Consider the following 22,093-nt stretch of genomic DNA (forward strand, 5'->3'; position numbering starts at 1 on the left):
CCCGGTGGTGATGTATTGGGGTGTACCCCAGTATGAGGAGCTGAGCGGTCCCCCCTCCCCCGGTGGTTAAGTATTGGGGTGTACCCCGGTATGAGGGGAGTGAGGGGTCCCCTCCCCGGTGGTGAAGTATTGGGGTGTACCCCAGTATGAGGAGCTGAGGGGTCCCCTCCCCCGGTGGTGAAGTATTGGGGTGTACCCCGGTATGAGGAGCTGAGGGGTCCCCTCCCCCGGTGGTGAAGTATTGGGGTGTACCCCGGTATGAGGAGCTGAGCGGTCCCCTCTCCCGGTGGTGAAGTATTGGGGTGTACCCCAGTATGAGGAGCTGAGGGGTCCCCTCCCCGGTGGTGAAGTATTGGGGTGTACCCCAGTATGAGGAGCTGAGGGGTCCCCTCCCCCGGTGGTGAAGTATTGGGGTGTACCCCGGTATGAGGAGCTGAGCGGTCCCCTCCCCCGGTGGTGAAGTATTGGGGTGTACCCCGGTATGAGGAGCTGAGGGGTCCCCCCTCCCTTGGTGGTGAAGTATTGGGGTGTACCCCGGTATGAGGAGCTGAGGGGTCCCCCCTCCCCCGGTGGTGATGTATTGGGGTGTACCCCAGTATGAGGAGCTGAGCGGTCCCCCCTCCCCCGGTGGTGATGTATTGGGGTGTACCCCGGTATGAGGAGCTGAGGGGTCCCCCTCCTTTGGTGGTGATGTATTGGGGTGTACCCCGGTATGAGGAGCTGAGGGGTCCCCCCTCCCTTGGTGGTGAAGTATTGGGGTGTACCCCGGTATGAGGAGCTGAGGGGTCCCCCCTCCCCCGGTGGTGATGTATTGGGGTGTACCCCAGTATGAGGAGCTGAGCGGTCCCCCCTCCCCCGGTGGTGATGTATTGGGGTGTACCCCGGTATGGGGAGCTGAGCGGTCCCCCCTCCCCCGGTGGTGATGTATTGGGGTGTACCCCGGTATGGGGAGCTGAGCGGTCCCCCCTCCCCCGGTGGTGATGTATTGGGGTGTACCCCAGTATGAGGGGAGTGAGGGTTGAGTGGTCCCCCCTCCCCCGGTGTCCTCCCCCTCCAGCAGGGATTGGGTTAAGTGAAGAATGTTGGCGGAGGGCGGAGGAGGGGAAGACTCTTCACTCCCTCCCAGAACTCCACCATGAAGGTCCCCATCGTCCTGCTGCTCCTCTACCTCACCTCCGTCACCCCCGCCAGGCAAGAGCTTCAAGGTAAGTGCCCCGGGGGGGGGGGGGAGGGGTCCTTGTGGGAGGGAGAGGGGTCCGGGGTCCTGGGGTGTAGGGGGGTACAGGGTCTTGGGGTGGAAAGGGGTCTGAGGTCCAGGGACTCAGAGGATGAGGGGTTTGGGGTCCTGGGAGGGACAGGTATCCAGGGTCCTGGAGAGGGGTCCAGGGCGGGGGGGGGGGGGCTGAGGGGTCCAGGGCAGTGAGGGGAGAGGGGACCGGGGTCCTGGAGGGGAGGAGAGGAGTCCAGGGATCTTGGGGGGGAAAGAGGGCCAGGGTCCTGGAGGTGTTGAGAGCAGTACTGGAAGAGGGGAGAGGGGTCTGAGGCAGTGGGGGGAGAGGGGATGGGGTCCTGGAGGGGGGATAGGGGTTCAGGGCAGAGGGGGGAAGAGGAGTTCAGGGAAAAGGGGTCTAGGGTGGTGGGGGTGGGGGGTCCTGGAGGGGGGGGGGTGGTCCTTAAGAGGGAAGAGGGGTCCGGGGCAATGGGGGGGGAGAGGGGTCTTGGAGGAAGGTGAGAGGGGTCCAGAGCAGTGGGGGGAGAGGGATCCAGGGCGGTTGGGGGGGAGAGGGGTCCTGTAGGAGGAGGAGAGGGGTCCAGGCAGTGGGGGGGGGGGGGGGAGAGGGGTCCAGGGCAGTGGGGGGGGGGGTCCAGGAGGGGGGTAGAGGGTTCCTGGAGTAGGGGGAGAGGGGTCCAGGCAGTGGGGGGGGGGGCAGAGGGGTCCAGGGCAGTGGGAGGGGAAGAAGGGTCCAGAGCGGTTGGGGGGAGAGGGGTCCAGGCCAGTGGGGGGGGGGGAGAGGGGTCCAGGAGGGGGGTAGAGGGTTCCTGGAGTAGGGGAGAGGGGTCCAGGCAGTGGGAGGGGAAGAAGGGTCCAGAGCGGTTGGGGGGAGAGGGGTCCAGGGCATAGGGGGGTCCTGGAGAGGGGTCCGGGGTCCTTTGGGAGAGGGGTCCGGGGTCCTGGAGAGGGGTCCGTGTGGAGAGAAGTTCCTGCAGACCAGTGAGGGGCTGTAGACATTGGGGACCCTTCTTGGGGGGTTATCTTAGCGGGAAGCCAATAGGGGGACAGCCAGGCAGTGAGTATCTTCAGGAGGAGGGGTGAGACTTCCTCCTGTATGATGGAAGTGGGCGGTGCGCAGGGAAATGCGGTCCCCTCATTATCTGATAATAGATTACCATAGAGGGGTATATAGATAGGTGATTGCCCCCTCTACTGCCCCGGTGACATCAGAGGGGACCCCTAGTAAAGCCCCCACTCTCCCATTGTAACATGATTGTTTCCATACACAGCAGGTGGAAGGAGTTGCTGGGACTTGTAGTGCTCCCCCTGTATAGATTATGGGGCTCAGGGCTCCCTCTGCTGGAGGACCCGGCACACAGCACTCTGTAGAAGAACCTCCGACCCCCAATTACCCCGAATCCCTAAACTCCTACATATAAATATTTATATCTGTGCCGACCAATCAGGAAGCTGTGCACACCCCTGAAATAATTCCCCATATAAACGAAGCCACGTGTGATCATTTCCCCATATAAACAAAGCCATGTGTGACCATTTCCCCATATAAACGAAGCCATGTGTGACCATTTCCCATATAAACGAAGCCATGTGTGACCATTTCCCATATAAACGAAGCCATGTGTGACCATTTCCCCATATAAACGAAGCCATGTGTGACCATTTCCCCATATAAACGAAGCCACGTGTGACCATTTCCCCTATAAACGAAGCCATGTGTGACCATTTCCCATATAAACGAAGCCATGCGTGACCATTTCCCATATAAACGAAGCCACGTGTGACCATTTCCCATATAAACGAAGCCACGTGTGACCATTTCCTATATAAACGAAGCCATGTGTGACCATTTCCCATATAAACGAAGCCATGTGTGACCATTTCCCATATAAACGAAGCCACGTGTGACCATTTCCCATATAAACGAAGCCACGTGTGACCATTTCCTATATAAACGAAGCCATGTGTGACCATTTCCCATATAAACGAAGCCACGTGTGACCATTTCCCATATAAACGAAGCCACGTGTGACCATTTCCTATATAAACGAAGCCACGTGTGACCATTTCCTATATAAACGAAGCCACGTGTGACCATTTCCCATATAAACGAAGCCACGTGTGACCATTTCCCATATAAACGAAGCCACGTGTGACCATTTCCCATATAAACGAAGCCACGTGTGACCATTTCCTATATAAACGAAGCCATGTGTGACCATTTCCCATATAAATGAAGCCACGTGTGACCATTTCCCATATAAACGAAGCCACGTGTGACCATTTCCTATATAAACGAAGCCATGTGTGACCATTTCCCATATAAACGAAGCCATGTGTGACCATTTCCTATATAAACGAAGCCATGTGTGACCATTTCCCATATAAACGAAGCCATGTGTGACCATTTCCCATATAAACGAAGCCACGTGTGACCATTTCCCATATAAACGAAGCCACGTGTGACCATTTCCTATATAAACGAAGCCATGTGTGACCATTTCCCATATAAACGAAGCCATGTGTGATCATTCCCCATATAAACGAAGCCATGTGTGACCATTTCCTATATAAACGAAGCCATGTGTGACCATTTCCCATATAAACGAAGCCATGTGTGATCATTCCCCATATAAACGAAGCCATGTGTGACCATTTCCTATATAAACGAAGCCATGTGTGATCATTCCCCATATAAACGAAGCCACGTGTGACCATTTCCTATATAAACGAAGCCATGTGTGACCATTTCCCATATAAACGAAGCCATGTGTGATCATTCCCCATATAAACGAAGCCACGTGTGACCATTTCCTATATAAACGAAGCCATGTGTGATCATTTCCCATATAAACGAAGCCATGTGTGATCATTCCCCATATAAACGAAGCCACGTGTGACCATTTCCTATATAAACGAAGCCATGTGTGATCATTTCCCATATAAACGAAGCCACGTGTGACCATTTCCTATATAAACGAAGCCATGTGTGACCATTTCCCATATAAACGAAGCCATGTGTGATCATTCCCCATATAAACGAAGCCACGTGTGACCATTTCCCATATAAACGAAGCCATGTGTGACCATTTCCCATATAAACGAAGCCATGTGTGATCATTCCCCATATAAACGAAGCCACGTGTGACCATTTCCTATATAAACGAAGCCATGTGTGATCATTCCCCATATAAACGAAGCCATGTGTGACCATTTCCCATATAAACGAAGCCACGTGTGACCATTTCCTATATAAACGAAGCCATGTGTGACCATTTCCCATATAAACGAAGCCATGTGTGATCATTCCCCATATAAACGAAGCCATGTGTGACCATTTCCTATATAAACGAAGCCATGTGTGACCATTTCCCATATAAACGAAGCCATGTGTGACCATTTCCCATATAAACGAAGCCACGTGTGACCATTTCCCATATAAACGAAGCCACGTGTGACCATTTCCTATATAAACGAAGCCATGTGTGACCATTTCCCATATAAACGAAGCCATGTGTGATCATTCCCCATATAAACGAAGCCATGTGTGACCATTTCCTATATAAACGAAGCCATGTGTGACCATTTCCCATATAAACGAAGCCATGTGTGACCATTCCCCATATAAACGAAGCCACGTGTGACCATTTCCTATATAAACGAAGCCATGTGTGACCATTTCCCATATAAACGAAGCCATGTGTGATCATTCCCCATATAAACGAAGCCACGTGTGACCATTTCCTATATAAACGAAGCCACGTGTGATCATTCCCCATATAAACGAAGCCATGTGTGACCATTTCCCATATAAACGAAGCCATGTGTGACCATTTCCCCATATAAACGAAGCCACGTGTGACCATTTCCCATATAAACGAAGCCATGTGTGACTGATGCTCCTCCCCCTGCAGTGATTGACCTGCTGACGGTCAGCGAATCGCGTCACATGGTCGGTGCGGTGGAGAAGATTCGCTCGGAGATGCTGATGGTCAATGAGATTTATTTCCTCTCCACGTTTCGGCTCCCCCCGAAGGCCGGAGGAATTCTCTTCGGATTTTATTCCAAGAAAGACAACACTAAGTGGCTGGAGGCCTCCATCGTAGGCAAAGTCAACAAAGGTGAGCCCAGGAGCTAGCAATCTAATGGGGGAGGTGTGGTCTGAGGAGCTAGCAATCTAATGCAGGACTGGTCTGAGGAGCTAGCAATCTAATGGGGGAGGTGTGGTCTGAGGAGCTAGCAATCTAATGGTGGGGGAGGTCTGGTCCAAGGAGCTAGCAATCTAATGGTGGGGGAGGTCTGGTCTGAGGAGCTAGCAATCTAATGCAGGATAGGGGAGGTCTGGTCTGAGGAGCTAGCAATCTAATGGTGGGGGAGGTTTGGTCTGAGGAGCTAGCAATCTAATGCAGGATAGGGGAGGTCTGGTCTGAGGAGCTAGCAATCTAATGGTGGGGGAGGTCTGGTCTGAGGAGCTAGCAATCTAATGGTGGGGGAGGTCTGGTCTGAGGAGCTAGCAATCTAATGGTCATAGCAGGGTGGGGGAGGTCTGGTCTGAGGAGCTAGCAATCTAATGCAGGATGGGGGAGGTCTGGTCTGAGGAGCTAGCAATCTAATACAGGATGGGGGAGGTCTGGTCTGAGGAGCTAGCAATCTAATGCAGGATGTGGGAGGTCTGGTCTGAAGAGCTAGCAATCTAATGCAGGATGGGGGAGGTGTGGTCTGAGGAGCTAGCAATCTAATGGTCATAGCAGGGTGGGGGAGGTCTGGTCTGAGGAGCTAGCAATCTAATGGTCATAGCAGGATAGGGGAGGTCTGGTCTGAGGAGCTAGCAATCTAATGGTGGGGGAGGTCTGGTCTGAGGAGCTAGCAATCTAATGCAGGATGGGGGAGGTGTGGTCTGAGGAGCTAGCAATCTAATGGTCATAGCAGGGTGGGGGAGGTCTGGTCTGAGGAGCTAGCAATCTAATGCAGGATGGGGGAGGTCTAGTCTGAGGTGCTAGCAATCTAATGGTCATAGCAAGGTGGGGGAGGTCTGGTCTGAGGAGCTAGCAATCTAATGGTCATAGCAGGGTGGGGGAGGTCTGGTCTGAGGAGCTAGCAATCTAATGGTCATAGCAGGGTGGGGGAGGTCTGGTCTGAGGAGCTAGCAATCTAATGGCCGTAGTAAGACTAGGAGGATCTAGCCGGAAGAGCTAGCAATCAAATGTTTCTAGCACAACAAGGGGGGTCTGGCTTGAGGAGCTAGCAATCTAATGGTCATAGAAAGACAAGGGGGTATGGATTAGTTCCTCGGGGGGGGAGGTAATCTGAAGAGCTGGCACTTTATTTTCCCCCATCAGGGGGCGTTGTTGATACAATAACCACTCCCATATCTTCCAGTCCTGGTCCGGTACATGCGGGAAGACTCCAAGGTTCACTCGGTCAGCCTCCAGAACGCCAACCTATCAGACGGCAGCGCACACACGGTGATCCTGCGGATGGCCGGCCTCCGCGGGGACACCCTGTCCCTGGAGCTCTATGTGGACTGTAAGCAGGTGGACAGCAGCCTCGGCCTCCCGGAGTTGATGGTGATCCCACAATTTGAGGTGGAGTCTGGGGAGATCCGCTCAGGACACAAAGCCTATCAGAGGCTGCAGGTACGGGATCAGTGGGAGGAGCGCTGTGTCTGTGCCCGCCCCCATGGCCTGAGGTCCAGCCCACGAGGAGCCCATGGAAGGATGATTTGGTTCTTCTCTCTGTTTATTAGGGGTCTATGGAGTCGATGAAGATGGTTCTCGGGGGGTCGATGAGCAGAGTGGGGGCTCTGAGTGAATGCCCCTTCCAGGATGACGAGTCCATCCACAACACAGGTAGGGACACAGAGAGGGGGGGGGAGGGGGATCCTTGGTATGTTATTATGTTTTCTCTCCTGAAGATGGGGGTCCCTCCTCCAGGGCTATAGATGGGGGGGGGGGGGTGACATTAAAACTGTTTGGCCCCAGGGGCCCCTGGCTGAGTGATGGGGACACAACCTTTCATCCATCTGACATCTTTGTTTTCTCTCCCTGACAGTGAATGGAGTCGTCAATTCAATCCTCGGTAAGTCTTTTCTTTTATATATCTCATATACTAGGAGCCAGGTGTATGGGGGAGGTGTGTCCAGTAGGGGGCAGACACAGCCAGGTGTATGTGGTGGGAGTGTCCAGTAGGGGGCAGACACAGCCAGGTGTATGTGGTGGGAGTGTCCAGCAGGGGGCAGACACAGCCAGGTGTATGTGGTGGGAGTGTCCAGTAGGGGGCAGACACAGCCAGGTGTATGTGGTGGGAGTGTCCAGTAGGGGGCAGACACAGCCAGGTGTATGTGGTGGGAGTGTCCAGTAGGGGGCAGACACAGCCAGGTGTATGAGGTGGGAGTGTCCAGTAGGGGGCAGACACAGCCAGGTGTATGGGGGAGGAGTGTCCAGTAGGGGGCAGACACAGCCAGGTGTATGTGGTGGGAGTGTCCAGTAGGGGGCAGACACAGTCAGGTGTATGGGGGAGGAGTGTCCAGTAGGGGGCAGACACAGCCAGGTGTGTGTGGTCGGAGTGTCCAGCAGGGGGCAGACACAGCCAGGTGTATGTGGTGGGAGTGTCCAGTAGGGGGCAGACACAGCCAGGTGTATGTGGTGGGAGTGTCCAGCAGGGGGCAGACACAGCCAGGTGTATGTGGTCGGAGTGTCCAGCAGGGGGCAGACACAGCCAGGTGTATGTGGTGGGAGTGTCCAGTAGGGGGCAGACACAGCCAGGTGTATGTGGTGGGAGTGTCCAGTAGGGGGCAGACACAGCCAGGTGTATGTGGTGGGAGTGTCCAGTAGGGGGCAGACACAGCCAGGTGTGTGTGGTCGGAGTGTCCAGCAGGGGGCAGACACAGCCAGGTGTATGTGGTGGGAGTGTCCAGTAGGGGGCAGACACAGTCAGGTGTATGTGGTGGGAGTGTCCAGTAGGGGGCAGACACAGCCAGGTGTATGTGGTGGGAGTGTCCAGTAGGGGGCAGACACAGTCAGGTGTATGTGGTGGGAGTGTCCAGTAGGGGGCAGACACAGCCAGGTGTATGTGGTGGGAGTGTCCAGTAGGGGGCAGACACAGCCAGGTGTATGTGGTGGGAGTGTCCAGCAGGGGGCAGACACAGCCAGGTGTATGTGGTGGGAGTGTCCAGTAGGGGGCAGACACAGCCAGGTGTATGTGGTGGGAGTGTCCAGTAGGGGGCAGACACAGCCAGGTGTATGGGGGAGGAGTGTCCAGTAGGGGGCAGACACAGTCAGGTGTATGGGGGAGGAGTGTCCAGTAGGGGGCAGACACAGCCAGGTGTATGAGGTGGGAGTGTCCAGTAGGGGGCAGACACAGTCAGGTGTATGTGGTGGGAGTGTCCAGTAGGGGGCAGACACAGCCAGGTGTATGTGGTGGGAGTGTCCAGTAGGGGGCAGACACAGCCAGGTGTATGTGGTGGGAGTGTCCAGTAGGGGGCAGACAGGAGATGGATATCATGTGACTTCACGCTCTGTACAATCCTCTAGGTGAGGCGGTTGGTTGGTCAGGTGGGGGGCGGAGTCTGAATTCTCTTGCTGTATTTTCCTGCCATCGGATTGGCTGACTCTCTTCCTGTCTCTCAGGGGAACACACCAAGGCTCTGATCACTCAGATGACTCTGTTCAATAAAGTGCTGGCCGAGCTCCGGGAGGACATCCGAGACCAGGTAAGAGGGCACCTTGCCTGGGTACCAATGGGGGTGCCGTGTCTGGGGACCAACGGGGGTGCACCGTACCAAGGGGAACAACGGGGGGACATGTATGGGGGCCAATGGGTGCACTGTGCCTGGGGAACAACGGGGGTGCTGTACCTAGGGCCCAGCGGGGATGCACTGTGCCTGGGGATCAACAGGGGTGCCCTGTGTGGAGGCCAATGGGCGTACTGTGCCTGGGGACCAGTGGGGGGTGCACCATGTTTGGGGACCAACGGGACTGCTGTGCCTTGGGACCAATGGGGGCGCTGTGTCTGGGGACCAATGGGGGTGCGCCGTGTCTGGGGACCAATGGGGTGCTCTGTGCCTGGGGACCAACAGGGGTGCCCTGTCTGGAGGCCAAGTGCCTGGGGATCAGTAGAGGTGCACCATGTTTGGGGATCAACGGATGTGCACCATGCCTGAGGACCAATGGGGTGGCGTGTCTGGAGACCAAGAGGGGTGGCGTGCCTGGGGAACAACGTGGGGGGCTGTGCCTAGGGACCAGTGGGGGTGCACCATGTCTGGGGACCAACAGAATTGTCGTGTCTGGGGATCAATAGGTGGTGCCGTGTCTGGGGACCAGTGAGGGTGCACCATATTTGGGGACCAATGGGGGTTCTGTGTCTGGGGACCAATGGGGGTTCTGTGTCTGGGGACCAATGGGGGTTCTGTGTCTGGGGACCAATGGGGGTGCGCCGTGTCTGGGGACCAATGTAGGTGCACCATGCCTGGGGAAAAATGGGGGTGCTATGTCTGGGGATCAATGGGTGCACCATGCCTGGGGAACAATGGGGATACTGTGCCTGGGGAACAACAGGGGGCTGTGCCTGGGGACCAATGGGGGTGCCATGTCTGGGGACCAATGGGGGTGCCATGTCTGGGTAGCAATGGGGGTGCCTGGTTTGGGGATCAATGGGTGCACCTTGCCTGCGGAACAACAGAGGTCTCGTGTCTGAAAACCAATGGTGGTGCGCCATGTCTGGGGATCAATGGGTGCACCATGTCACCATATAAGAATGGGAGTGCCACACCTGGGGACCAACGGGGGTGCTGTGTCTAGGGACCAGTGGGGGTGTGCCCTCCATCTAGAAGCAGATTGGTGGTAATAGAGGATGAGACCTTCTATAGAGACTCCTCGTTCCTCCACCATAACGTCGCTCTTCTCTCTCTGGACAGGTGAAGGAGATGTCTCTGATCCGGAACACCATCATGGAGTGCCAAGTGTGCGGTAAGTACCGCCCCCACAGGGTGGCAGCCTGATTTCCCTCACCTCACCCCAATACAAGCCGTGTCACTGGATCCACACTTCCCTCCACTGGTCCCTCTCCGGGGATTGTCTAGATCCGGGGTCTCAAACTGGTGGCCCTCCGGCTGTTGCAGAACTACAATTCCCATGAGGCATTGCAAGGCTGACAGTTACAAGCATGATTCCCAGAGGCATGATGGGACTTGTAGTTCCGCTACAGCTGGAGGGCCCTCAGTTTGAGACCCCTGGTGTAGATCTTCTCCTCCCGTTACACGTATTACTCAGGACATAAAGAGAGATCCATAGCACAATATTGCTGAAGCCACCCACATTTATTTGTAGGTCAAAAATATCCGCTCACAAAATGAACATCGCATGACAGAATCAGACTCGATACGTCACCTCCTCACCGCACTTCTGAGGAATGACGTCACTGGCTCCATCCGACGCGTTGCGTCACTGGTCACATGACTTCTTCCAGGGATAAGAGCCCAGTGATGAGCGTTGGGCTTTTAAACTGCCTCTGGGTGGGGGTTTGCAGTTAACGCTCTCCTAAAGACTGGTATGGCACTCGATCTCCCATGAGCCAATGATCCACTAGTCACCTTGGCACCCCATAAACATGTATAGGCTTAGAAAGCCCCGAGGCTCGTCACTAGGCTCCTATCCCTTGAAGAAGTCACCTCCTCATCTCACTTCTGAGTAAGGGAGTCACCAGAAATGATGTCACTGTCCCCACCCGACACGTTGCGTCACTGGTCACATGACTTCTTCAAGGGATAAGAGCCCAGTAATGAGCGTCAGGCTTTTAAACTGCCTGGGGGGGGGGGGGGGTTTGCAGTTAACGCTCTCCTAAAGACTGGTATGGCACTGGAGTGCCCATGAACCAATGATCCACTAGTCACCTTGGCAACCCATAAACATGTATAGGCTTAGAAAGCTTGAGGCTCATCACTAGGCTCCTATCCCTTGAAGAAGTCACCTCCTCATCTCACTTCTGAGTAAGGGAGTCACCAGAAATGATGTCACTGTCCCCACCCGACACGTTGCGTCACTGGTCACATGACTTCTTCAAGGGATAAGAGCCCAGTAATGAGCGTCAGGCTTTTAAACTGCCTCTGTGGGGGGGGGGGGGGGCTTTGCAGTTAACGCTCTCCTAAGGACTGGTCCACTAGTCACCTTGGCAACCCATAAACATGTATAGGCTTAAATAGCCTGACGCTCGTCACTAGGCTCCTATCCTAATATGATTCTATTTTTTTTCATGTTTTCTTGTGCATTATGATGTAATGGGATCATTGGACCATTTATACATCTTTTATTACCTTATGCTGCTTATTATATAATAGGCCCCGAGGTGTCCTCCTTATAACTGGCTCACATAGGAAGGACGGGGGATGGGCTGTATTCTGTACAGGTGTAAGGTGAGCCTGCAGCTGGGGAGAAAGAGGAAGCACAATCATATCTGGGAGAAAAGGGGAGGAGCAATCATACCAGGGCCCTCAGGGGTGGGACATCTGCAGTAGCCAGTCCCTATGCAGGGGAGGAGCACAGGTAATATCAGTGATGTTTCTGTATCACACGCAGGCTTCCATGAACATCGGTCTCGCTGCAAACCCAATCCATGTTTCCAGGGTGTGGACTGTATGGAGATCTATGAGTACCCCGGGTACCGCTGTGGGCCGTGCCCGCCAGGATCACAAGGCAATGGGACCCACTGTGCCGATATAGATGAGGTAACCAAACCTAGATTATTGTGGGATCTCTGAGACTCCCTGTGACACTATTCCCCCCATGGGACATAGACCTCCCCCGTGGCACCATAAACCCATGTGACGTAGACCTCCCTATGTGACACCATCACCCAATGTGACACAGATCTCCCCATGTCACATAGACCTCACCATGTGACGTAGACCTCCCTGTGTGTTGTAGACCCACCCATGTGACATAGACCCCCCCCCCATGTGACACCATCATCCAATGTGACGTAGATCTCCCCATGTGATGCCATCGCCCCGTGTGACCTAGACCTCCCCATATGAGGTAGCCCTCTTGGTGTTTTAGACCCACCCATGTGACGTAAACCTCCTCATGTGACACCATCACCAAATGTGACGTAGATTTCCCCATTTGACGTAGATCTCCCCATGTGACGTAGACCTCCCCGTGTGTTGTAGACCCACCCGTGTGAGGTAGACCTCCCCATGTGACACCATCACCCAATGTGATGTAGACCTTCCCATGTGACGTAGACCTCCCCATGTGACACCATCACCCCATGTGACGTAGACCTCCCCATGTGACACAGACCTCCCCATGTGACACAGACCTCCCCATGTGACGTAGACCTCCCCATGTGACGTAGACTTCCCCATGTGACACCATCACCCAATGTGACATAGACCTCCCCATGTGACACCATCACCCAATGTGACATAGACCTCCCCATGTGACACCATCACCCAATGTGATGTAGACCTCCCCATGTGACACCATCACCTCATGAGACACAGACCTACTCATGTGACGTAGACCTCCCCATGTGACATCATCACCTAATGTGACATAGACCTCCCCATGTGACACCATCACCCCATGAGACACAGACCTACTCATGTGACATAGATCTCTGCATGTGACGTAGACTTGCCCATGTTGTAGACCCACCCATGTTATGTAGACCTCCCCATGTGACACCTTCACCCAATGTGACGCCATCACCCCATGTGACACAGACCCCCCCATGTGACATAGACCTCCCTGTGTTATAGACCTCCCCATATGGTGTAGACCTCCCTGTGTGTTGTAGAACCACCCGTGTTACGTAGACCTTCCCACCTTCCCATGTGACACCATCACCCCATGTGACGTAGACTTCCCAATGTGACGCCATCACCCAATGTGACCTAGACTTCCCAATGTGACGCCATCACCCCATGTGACGTAAACCTCCCCATGTGACGTAGACCTCCCCATGTGACGTAGACCTCCCCATGTGACGTAGACTTCCCCCATGTGACACCTTGTGTTCCCTCTGCAGTGCGCTCACGCCAATCCTTGTTTTTCGGGTTCTAAATGCATCAACACGTCCCCCGGATTCCGCTGTGAGGCCTGTCCGCGGGGTTACAAGGGGAACTCGGTGTCAGGGGTGGGTATCGACTACGCCAAGGCCAGCAAGCAGGTAAGAACTGGGAAAAGGGAGGGGGCTGGGATGTCGTTTGTCAATAGCCAGACCTGAGGAAGATGGCTGTGCAGGAGGCGTGGCTTCAGATGTGTCACCGCCCTTCTTTCTCTTCTCCAGGTGTGCACTGACATTGATGAATGTAATGATGGGAACAATGGAGGATGTGCCGCCAACTCCCTCTGCACCAACTCTGTGGTGAGTACCTACCCTACCACCCTGTTATACCCTCTTCACCTCTCCACACCACTAACCTCCGCCCCTCTCCTCTCCCTTTAGGGCTCCTACAAATGTGGCCCCTGTAAGCCGGGCTTTGTTGGGAACCAATCTCTAGGATGTGTGCCCAAAAAGTCCTGCATCAGCCCCGCATTCAACCCCTGCCACGTGAACGCGCACTGCGTGTTTGAGAGGAATGGTGACGTCACCTGTGCGGTAAGTCCCCGCCTTCTTCTCTATTCCCACCACTGATGGACATCTGGAAAGTTCTGATTTGGCAGGTCTGGTCCTCATCCATGTCACTAATATTATCCTTCCCTCCTCACAGTGCAACGTTGGCTGGGCCGGCAACGGGTACACATGTGGCCGAGACACCGACATAGACGGTTACCCGGACGAGCCGATGCCGTGTATAGACAACAACAAACACTGCAAACAGGTGAGATGGGTGACTCTTCCCCAACCGGGAACTGAACTTCTACTTCTAATGGATCAGCTTCTCTATTGTGTGTGCCACATGACCCTGGATAACGCCCCCATGGGGTGAAGGGGCGTAGAGGACACAGCAAGGAATATCATGTCATAAGATGCTGGATATCGCCCCCATGGGGTGAAGGGACATAGAGGACACAGCAAGGAATATCATGTAATAGGATGCTGGATATCGCCCCCATGGGGTGAAGGGACGTAGAGGACACAGCAAGGAATATCATGTCATAAGATGCTGGATATCGCCCCCCTGGGGTGAAGGAGTGTAGAGGACACAGCAAGGAATATCATGTCATAAGATGCTGGATATCGCCCCCCTGGGGTGAAGGAGTGTAGAGGACACAGCAAGGAATATCATGTCTTAAGATGCTGGATATCGCCCCCCTGGGGTGAAGGAGTGTAGAGGACACAGCAAGGAATATCATGTCATAAGATGCTGGATATCACCCCCATGGGGTTAAGAGAGTTAAAGGACACAGCAAGGAATATTATGTCATATGATGCTGAATATCACCCCCGTGTGGTGAAGGGACATAGAGGACACAGCAAGGAATATCATGTAATAGGATGCTGGATATCGCCCCCATGGGGTGAAGGGGCGTAGAGGACACAGCAAGGAATATCATGTAATAGGATGCTGGATATCGCCCCCATGGGGGGAAGGGGCGTAGAGGGAACAACAAGGAATATCATGTAATAGGATGCTGGATATCGCCCCCCTGGGGTGAAGGGGCGTACAGGGAACAGCAAGGAATATCATGTCATAAGATGCTGGATATCACCCCCATGGGGTTAAGAGAGTTAAAGGACACGGCAAGGAATATTATGTCATATGATGCTGAATATCACCCCCGTGTGGTGAAGGGACATACAGGACACAGCAAGGAATATCATGTTATATGACTCTGGAAAGCGCCCCCCTGGGGTGAAGGAGTGTAGAGGACACAGCAAGGAATATCATGTAATAAGATGCTGGATATCGCCCCCATGGGGTGAAGGGGTGTAGAGGGAACAGCAAGGAATATCATGTCATAAGATGCTGGATATCGCCCCCGTGGGGTGAAGAAGTGTAGAGGACACAGCAAGGAATATCATGTTATATGACTCTGGATATCGCCCCATGAGGTAATATATGGCCCCCCCCCCGAGGTGAAGCGATGTAGAGGACACAGCAAGCAATATCATGTAATAGGATGCTGGATATCGCCCCCGTGTGGTGAAGGGACATAGAGGACACAGCAAGGAATATCATGTCATATGGCATTAGATATCGCCCCTGTGTGGTGAAGGGATGTAGAGGACACAGCATAGGATATCATGTAATAAGACGCTGGATATCGCCCCCATGAGGTGAAGGGACGTAGAGGACACAGCAAGGAATATCATGTTACAATACGCTGGTTATCACCCTATGTGGTGAAGGGACGTAGAGAACACGTCAAGGGACATTTCACATGGTGCTGGATATCACTCCCATGGGGTGAAGATACGTAGAGGACACAACAAGTAATATCATGTCATATGGCATTAGATATCGACCTCATAAGGTGAAGGGGTGAAGAGTACATGGCAAGAAATATTATGTCACATAACGATGGATATCGCCCCCATGAGGTGAAGGGGTGTAGAAGATGCGGAATATCATGTCATAAGATGCTGGATATCACCCCCATGAGGTGAAGGGGTGTAGAGGACATGGCAAGGAACCACTAGAAGTCTAGTTGTAGGTCTCAGCCCATTCCTGTAGCCGCGGAGAGGTCACAATGCTGCAATCCACCAGTCACATTGATAAGAAAGGTGACAACTCATGGTGAAAAGTTTATTTAGAAAAGTTACAAAGTAAAAGTAAAGATTAGAAAGTGGAGAAATGAACGCACGCGGAGATCCTCAGCAATATGGATTGAGGTCTGCTGACCAAAATGGGGGCCCTTTAATCTCCAATCCTGGACAGTCGCCATGTAGGACCTCCTGAACCTTTCACATATGAACATTCACTTCAGAATCTGCAGCAGCAACACAAAATTAGTGACAAGAGACATTAATTTCTGTTATTGTGGAATGTCTTCTCAGTTTGACCCGGACTCTGGTCGTAGGACATGGCGAACGTCTCTCTCTGCGTTGCTGAACAAAACTTTCCAAGGAGAAGATCTTCGATCCGTTCTAAGAACATCTTCCTGCAAAGTCATTCTAACAAAGAGAACCTGTTCCTATATAAAGAAACCTAACATTAGCATATAAGCACCGAACGTTCTCATTAGTCCTTAGTAGAACACGTCATAATGATTGTTCTTTCCCCTAATAATTGTCTGTATCTTCTCATGTTATGCAGGATAACTGCAGACTGACCCCCAACTCCGGGCAGGAGGATGCGGATAACGATGGGATCGGCGATCAGTGCGATGAGGACGCAGACGGAGATGGAATTAAGAATGTGGAGGTCATTCAGATTCGTATTGTTGTAGTGGGACAGAAAATGGACACATCAACCAAACAGGAGCAGTCTTCCTCTCCTGACTCTCGTATATTAGAGGGGTGTTCTAGGAGAGCTGAGATAACCTTTTTGCAACCCACATGGTAAAGAATATCTGGGAATGGAAGGGTGCAGTTCAGTACACCTGGGGGGTGTAGGGGCGGAGTTTAGAACACTGGGGGTGGTGCGGAGGAGCTCAGTACACCTCAAGGTGTAGAGGAGGAGCTCAGGACACCTGGGGGTTAAGAGGTGGAGCTCAGAACACCTGGGGATGGAGGGGTGGATCTCAGAACATCAGGTGGTGGTGAGGTGGAGCTCAGCACACCTGGGGATGGAAAGGCAGAGCTCAGAACACCTGGGGATGGAAAGGCAGAGCTCAGCACACCTGGGGATGGAGGTGCAGAGCTCAGCACACCTGGGGATGGAGGTGCAGAGCTCAGCACACCTGGGGATGGAAGGGCAGAGCTCAGCACACCTGGGGATGGAAGGGCAGAGCTCAGCACTCCTGGGGATGGAAAGGCAGAGCTCAGCACACCTGGGGATGGAGCGCAGCACTTAGCACACCTGGGGATGGAGCGCAGCACTTAGCACACCTGGGGATGGAAGAGCAGAGCTCAGCACACCTGGGGATGGAGGTGCAGAGCTCAGCACACCTGGGGATGGAGGTGCAGAGCTCAGCACACCTGGGGATGGAGGTGCAGAGCTCAGCACACCTGGGGATGGAGGCGGAGAGCTCAGCACACCTGGGGATGGAAGAGCAGAGCTCAGCACACCTAGGGATGGAGGCGGAGAGCTCAGCACACCTGGGGATGGAGGTGCAGAGCTCAGCACACCTGGGGATGGAGGCGGAGAGCTCAGCACACCTGGGGATGGAAGAGCAGAGCTCAGCACACCTAGGGATGGAAGAGCAGAGCTCAGTACACCTGGGGATGGAGGCGCAGAGCTCAGCACACCTGGGGGTGGAAGAGCAGAGCTCAGCACACCTAGGGATGGAGGCGCAGAGCTCAGCACACCTAGGGATGGAGGCGCAGAGCTCAGCACACCTGGGGATGGAGGCGCAGAGCTCAGCACACCTGGGGGTGGAAGGGCAGAGCTCAGCACACCTGGACATGCAAGGGCAGAGCTCAGCACACCTGGACATGCAAGGGCAGAGCTCAGCACACCTGGGGATGGAGGCGCAGAGCTCAGCACACCTGGGGGTGGAAGGGCAGAGCTCAGCACACCTGGACATGGAAGGGCAGAGCTCAGCACACCTGGGGGTGGAAGGGCAGAGCTCAGCACACCTGGGGGTGGAAGGGCAGAGCTCAGCACACCTGGACATGGAAGGGCAAAGCTCAGCACACCTGGGGATGGAGGCGCAGAGCTCAGCACACCTGGGGGTGGAAGGGCAGAGCTCAGCACACCTGGGGGTGGAAGGGCAGAGCTCAGCACACCTGGACATGGAAGGGCAGAGCTCAGCACACCTGGACATGGAAGGGCAGAGCTCAGCACACGTGGGGGTGGAAGAGCAGAGCTCAGCACACCTGGGGGTGGAAGGGCAGAGCTCAGAACACCTGGGGATGGAAGGGCAGAGGTCAGCACACCTGGGCATGGAAGGGCAGAGGTCAGCACACCTGGGGGTGGAAGGGCAGAGCTCAGCACACTTGGGGGTGGAAGGTTGAAGCTCAGCACACCTGGGGATGAAAGGTTGAAGCTCAGCACACATGAGGATGAAATGGTGGGGCTTAGCACACCTGGGGCTTGAGAGGCGGAGCTCAGACCAGGTGGTGGTGGGCAGAGCCAGAGCTCAACACACCTGGGGATGGAAGGGCAGAGCTCAGCCCACCTAAGGATGGAAGGGTGGAGTTTAGAACACCTGGGGGTGGAGAGGAAGAGCTCAGAACACCAGGAGGTGGTGGAATAGAACTCAGCACACCTGGGCATGGAAGGGCAGAGCTCAGCACACCTGGGGGTGGAGAGGCGGAGCTCAGAACCCTGAGGAGGCGGAACCATGTATCCACTGCCAGCAGTGTTCTGACGTACCGTCTCCTCACACAGGATAACTGCAGACTCGTCCCCAATAAGGACCAACAAAATTCGGACACGGACTCTAACGGTGACGCCTGTGACAATTGTCCCAACGTCCCCAACAACGACCAGAAGGACACAGACGCCAACGGTGAAGGAGATGCCTGTGACAATGACATCGATGGTGACGGTGAGTCCCAACCCAATCTACATGTTATATTCTGGGGGGAGGTAACGGCTGGTGGGGTATCCGGGTAAATACCCCTCTGTGTATCTGCAGGGATCCCCAATATGCTGGATAATTGCCCCAAAGTGCCGAATCCCCTCCAGACGGACAGGGACATGGACGGGGTGGGGGACGCCTGTGACAGCTGTCCGGAGACCAGCAACCCCACACAGGTAAGAAAGGCGTGGTCATGTGACACCTGGTGCTCCAGGTGAGACTATTGGCTGCTGCAGAACGATATGCTCCTCCCCCGCAGTCCCTGCCCTTCCTTTACACCTCCTGTCCTTCCTCCAGACAGATGCCGACAGCGACCTGGTGGGCGACATGTGTGACACCAACCAGGACAAGTAAGACCCTTCTCTCATTGGCTGATAATGTTCTCTTCTGTGATTGGCTAATAATGTTCTTCTCTCCTGTGATTGGCTAATAATGTTCTTCTCTCCTGTGATTGGGTAATAGTGTTCTTCTCTCCTTTCATTGGGTAATAATGAGAGTGGGGATCTGACAGGTCTGTTTCTGCAAAGTAAGCGGAGACGGACCTATCATCCACCTGCTCAGCGGGGATCGATCCGCCGATCCCCGCTGAGCAAAACTGAGTCCGCCGGGCAGAAAGCCCATGTGAAAGGACCTTAAGGAGCGCAGTAAAGAGATCTTAGCTTAAAAATGCCACCCTGAGCTCCAGTCAGTGACTGTGCCTAGGCTGAGATGATGTCATCAGTCTGCTGCAGGCAGGAGGAGGAATTTCCTCAGTCTCCCCTCCCCCAGTGACTGTGCCTAGGCTGAGATGATGTCATCAGTCTGCTGCAGGCCGGAGGAGGAATTTCCTCAGTCTCCCCTCCCCCAGTGACTGTGCCTAGGCTGAGATGATGTCATCAGTCTGCTGCAGGCAGGAGGAGGCATTTCCTTAGTCTCCCCTCCCACAGTGATCAGACTGTACATTGTAACTTAATAGGCAGTAACAAGGTGGGACTGATGACAGGACAACTTTGATGTATAGCCATTATTGGTGATGAAGTGGGGGGATGGGGTGCAGAGCAGATAGGTGGTTGGCTGGCTGTGCCATGATTGGGGACACCAGAGTCCAATCAGAAGGCAAGCATTGTGGACACCCTTAATCTGACAATTGTAATTCCACAGGGACGGGGACGGTCACCAAGACACCAAGGACAACTGTCCAGAGATCCCCAACAGCTCCCAGCTGGACTCGGACAATGACGGTGTGGGCGATGAGTGTGACCAGGACGATGACAACGATGGCATCCCTGACTACATCCCACCCGGACCGGACAACTGCCGCCTGATCCACAACCCCAACCAGAAGGACACCGACGGTATGGAGGAGAACCTGTCCATGGGGGTAGGGTGATGATGAATGGGGATGGGGGTCACTATGGGAAGGATGGGGGTCACTATGGGATGGATGTAGATTGGGGTCACTATAAGAAGGATGGGGATTGGGGTCACTATGGGAATGATGGGGATGGGGGTCACTATAAGGATGGGGATGGGGGTCACTATAAGAAGGATGGGGATGGGGGTCATTATGGGAATAATGGGGGTCACTATGGGAAGGATGGAGATGGGGGTCACTATAAGAAGGATGGAGATGGGGTCACTATGGGAAGGATGGGGATGGGGGTTATTATGGGAAGGATGGGGATGGGGGTCATTATGGGAATAATGGGGGTCATTATGGGAAGGATGGGTATGGGGGTCATTATGGGAAGGATGGGGATGGGGGTCACTATGGGAATAATGGGGGTCATTATGGGAAGGATGGAGATGGGGGTCACTATAAGAAGGATGGAGATGGGGTCACTATGGGAATAATGGGGGTCATTATGGGAAGGATGGAGATTGGGGTCACTATAAGAAGGATGGAGATGGGGGTCACTATGGGAAGGATGGAGATGGGGGTCACTATGGGAAGGATGGAGATGGGGGTCACTATGGGAATAATGGGGGTCACTATGTGAAGGATGGAGATGGGGGTCACTATAAGAAGGATGGGGGTCATTATGGGAAGGATGGAAATGGGGGTCACTATGAGTAGGATGGAGATGGGGGTCACTATGGGAAGGATGTAGATTGGGGTCACTATAAGAAGGATGGGGATGGGGGTCATTATGGGAAGGATGGGGATGGGGGTCACTATAAGAAGGATGGAGATGGGGTCACTATGGGAATAATGGGGGTCATTATGGACTGTCCTTATGTGTGATCCATCAGAGACGTTTTCCCATCATCTCTTCTACATTGTGGGGTGTATGGGGGTGTATGGGGGTTTATGGGGTGTATGGGGTGTATGGGGTGTTTTCTCCCCATGTCAGTGATTTTCTCACCAGCAATGTGATCTCTAAAACCAATTCTAAAACCGTGCCATGAGAGCCAGGCTTCCCCAGAACCGTGCTATGAGATCCAGGCTTCCCCAGAACCATGCTATGAGAGCCAGGCTTCTCCAGAACCGTGCCATGAGAGCCAGGCTTCCCCAGAACCGTGCTATGAGATCCAGGCTTCCCCAGAACCATGCTATGAGAGCCAGGCTTCTCCAGAACCGTGCCATGAGAGCCAGGCTTCCCCAGAACCGTGCTATGAGAGCCAGGCTTCCCCAGAACTGTGCAATGAGAGCCAGGCTTCCCCAGAACCGTGCTATGAGAGCCAGGCTTCCCCAGAACCGTGCTATGAGAGCCAGGCTTCCCTAGAACCGTGCCATGAGAGCCAGGCTTCCCCAGAACCGTGCCATGAGAGCCAGGCTTCCCCAGAACCGTGCCATGAGAGCCAGGCTTCCCCAGAACCGTGCTATGAGAGCCAGGCTTCTCCAGAACCGTGCCATGAGAGCCAGGCTTCCCCAGAACCGTGCTATGAGAGCCAGGCTTCCCCAGAACCGTGCTATGAGATCCAGGCTTCCCCAGAACCGTGCTATGAGATCCAGGCTTCCCCAGAACCATGCTATGAGAGCCAGGCTTCTCCAGAACCGTGCCATGAGAGCCAGGCTTCCCCAGAACCGTGCTATGAGAGCCAGGCTTCCCCAGAACCGTGCAATGAGAGCCAGGCTTCCCCAGAACCGTGCTATGAGAGCCAGGCTTCCCCAGAACCGTGCTATGAGAGCCAGGCTTCCCTAGAACCGTGCCATGAGAGCCAGGCTTCCCCAGAACCGTGCCATGAGAGCCAGGCTTCCCCAGAACCATGCCATGAGAGCCAGGCTTCCCCAGAACCGTGCCATGAGAGCCAGGCTTCCCCAGAACCGTGCAATGAGAGCCAGGCTTCCCTAGAACCGTGCCATGAG

At 54.3% G+C, this 22,093-nt stretch overlaps 1 protein-coding gene across 1 annotated transcript in view; it reads left to right on the top strand.

The window, feature by feature from the left end:
• The first annotated feature begins 1,118 nt into the window (after positions 1 to 1,118).
• Positions 1,119 to 22,093, top strand: part of THBS3 (thrombospondin 3) — a 35,483-nt gene continuing 14,508 nt past the window's right edge. The window contains exons 1-17 of the mRNA XM_082275399.1: positions 1,119 to 1,205; positions 5,146 to 5,352; positions 6,611 to 6,867; positions 6,978 to 7,080; positions 7,283 to 7,309; positions 8,860 to 8,942; positions 10,146 to 10,197; positions 11,803 to 11,951; positions 13,259 to 13,399; positions 13,520 to 13,597; positions 13,679 to 13,831; positions 13,944 to 14,054; positions 16,434 to 16,541; positions 18,612 to 18,771; positions 18,862 to 18,980; positions 19,102 to 19,154; positions 19,945 to 20,138. Coding sequence (XP_082131525.1) covers positions 1,136 to 1,205; positions 5,146 to 5,352; positions 6,611 to 6,867; positions 6,978 to 7,080; positions 7,283 to 7,309; positions 8,860 to 8,942; positions 10,146 to 10,197; positions 11,803 to 11,951; positions 13,259 to 13,399; positions 13,520 to 13,597; positions 13,679 to 13,831; positions 13,944 to 14,054; positions 16,434 to 16,541; positions 18,612 to 18,771; positions 18,862 to 18,980; positions 19,102 to 19,154; positions 19,945 to 20,138 — 2,065 coding nt within the window. The 5' untranslated portion in view covers positions 1,119 to 1,135. The remainder of the gene's footprint in view (positions 1,206 to 5,145; positions 5,353 to 6,610; positions 6,868 to 6,977; positions 7,081 to 7,282; positions 7,310 to 8,859; positions 8,943 to 10,145; positions 10,198 to 11,802; positions 11,952 to 13,258; positions 13,400 to 13,519; positions 13,598 to 13,678; positions 13,832 to 13,943; positions 14,055 to 16,433; positions 16,542 to 18,611; positions 18,772 to 18,861; positions 18,981 to 19,101; positions 19,155 to 19,944; positions 20,139 to 22,093) is intronic.

Source organism: Pelophylax lessonae (assembly GCF_965119305.1).
Source record: "Pelophylax lessonae genome assembly, chromosome: 13".
Lineage (NCBI taxonomy): Eukaryota > Metazoa > Chordata > Amphibia > Anura > Ranidae > Pelophylax > Pelophylax lessonae.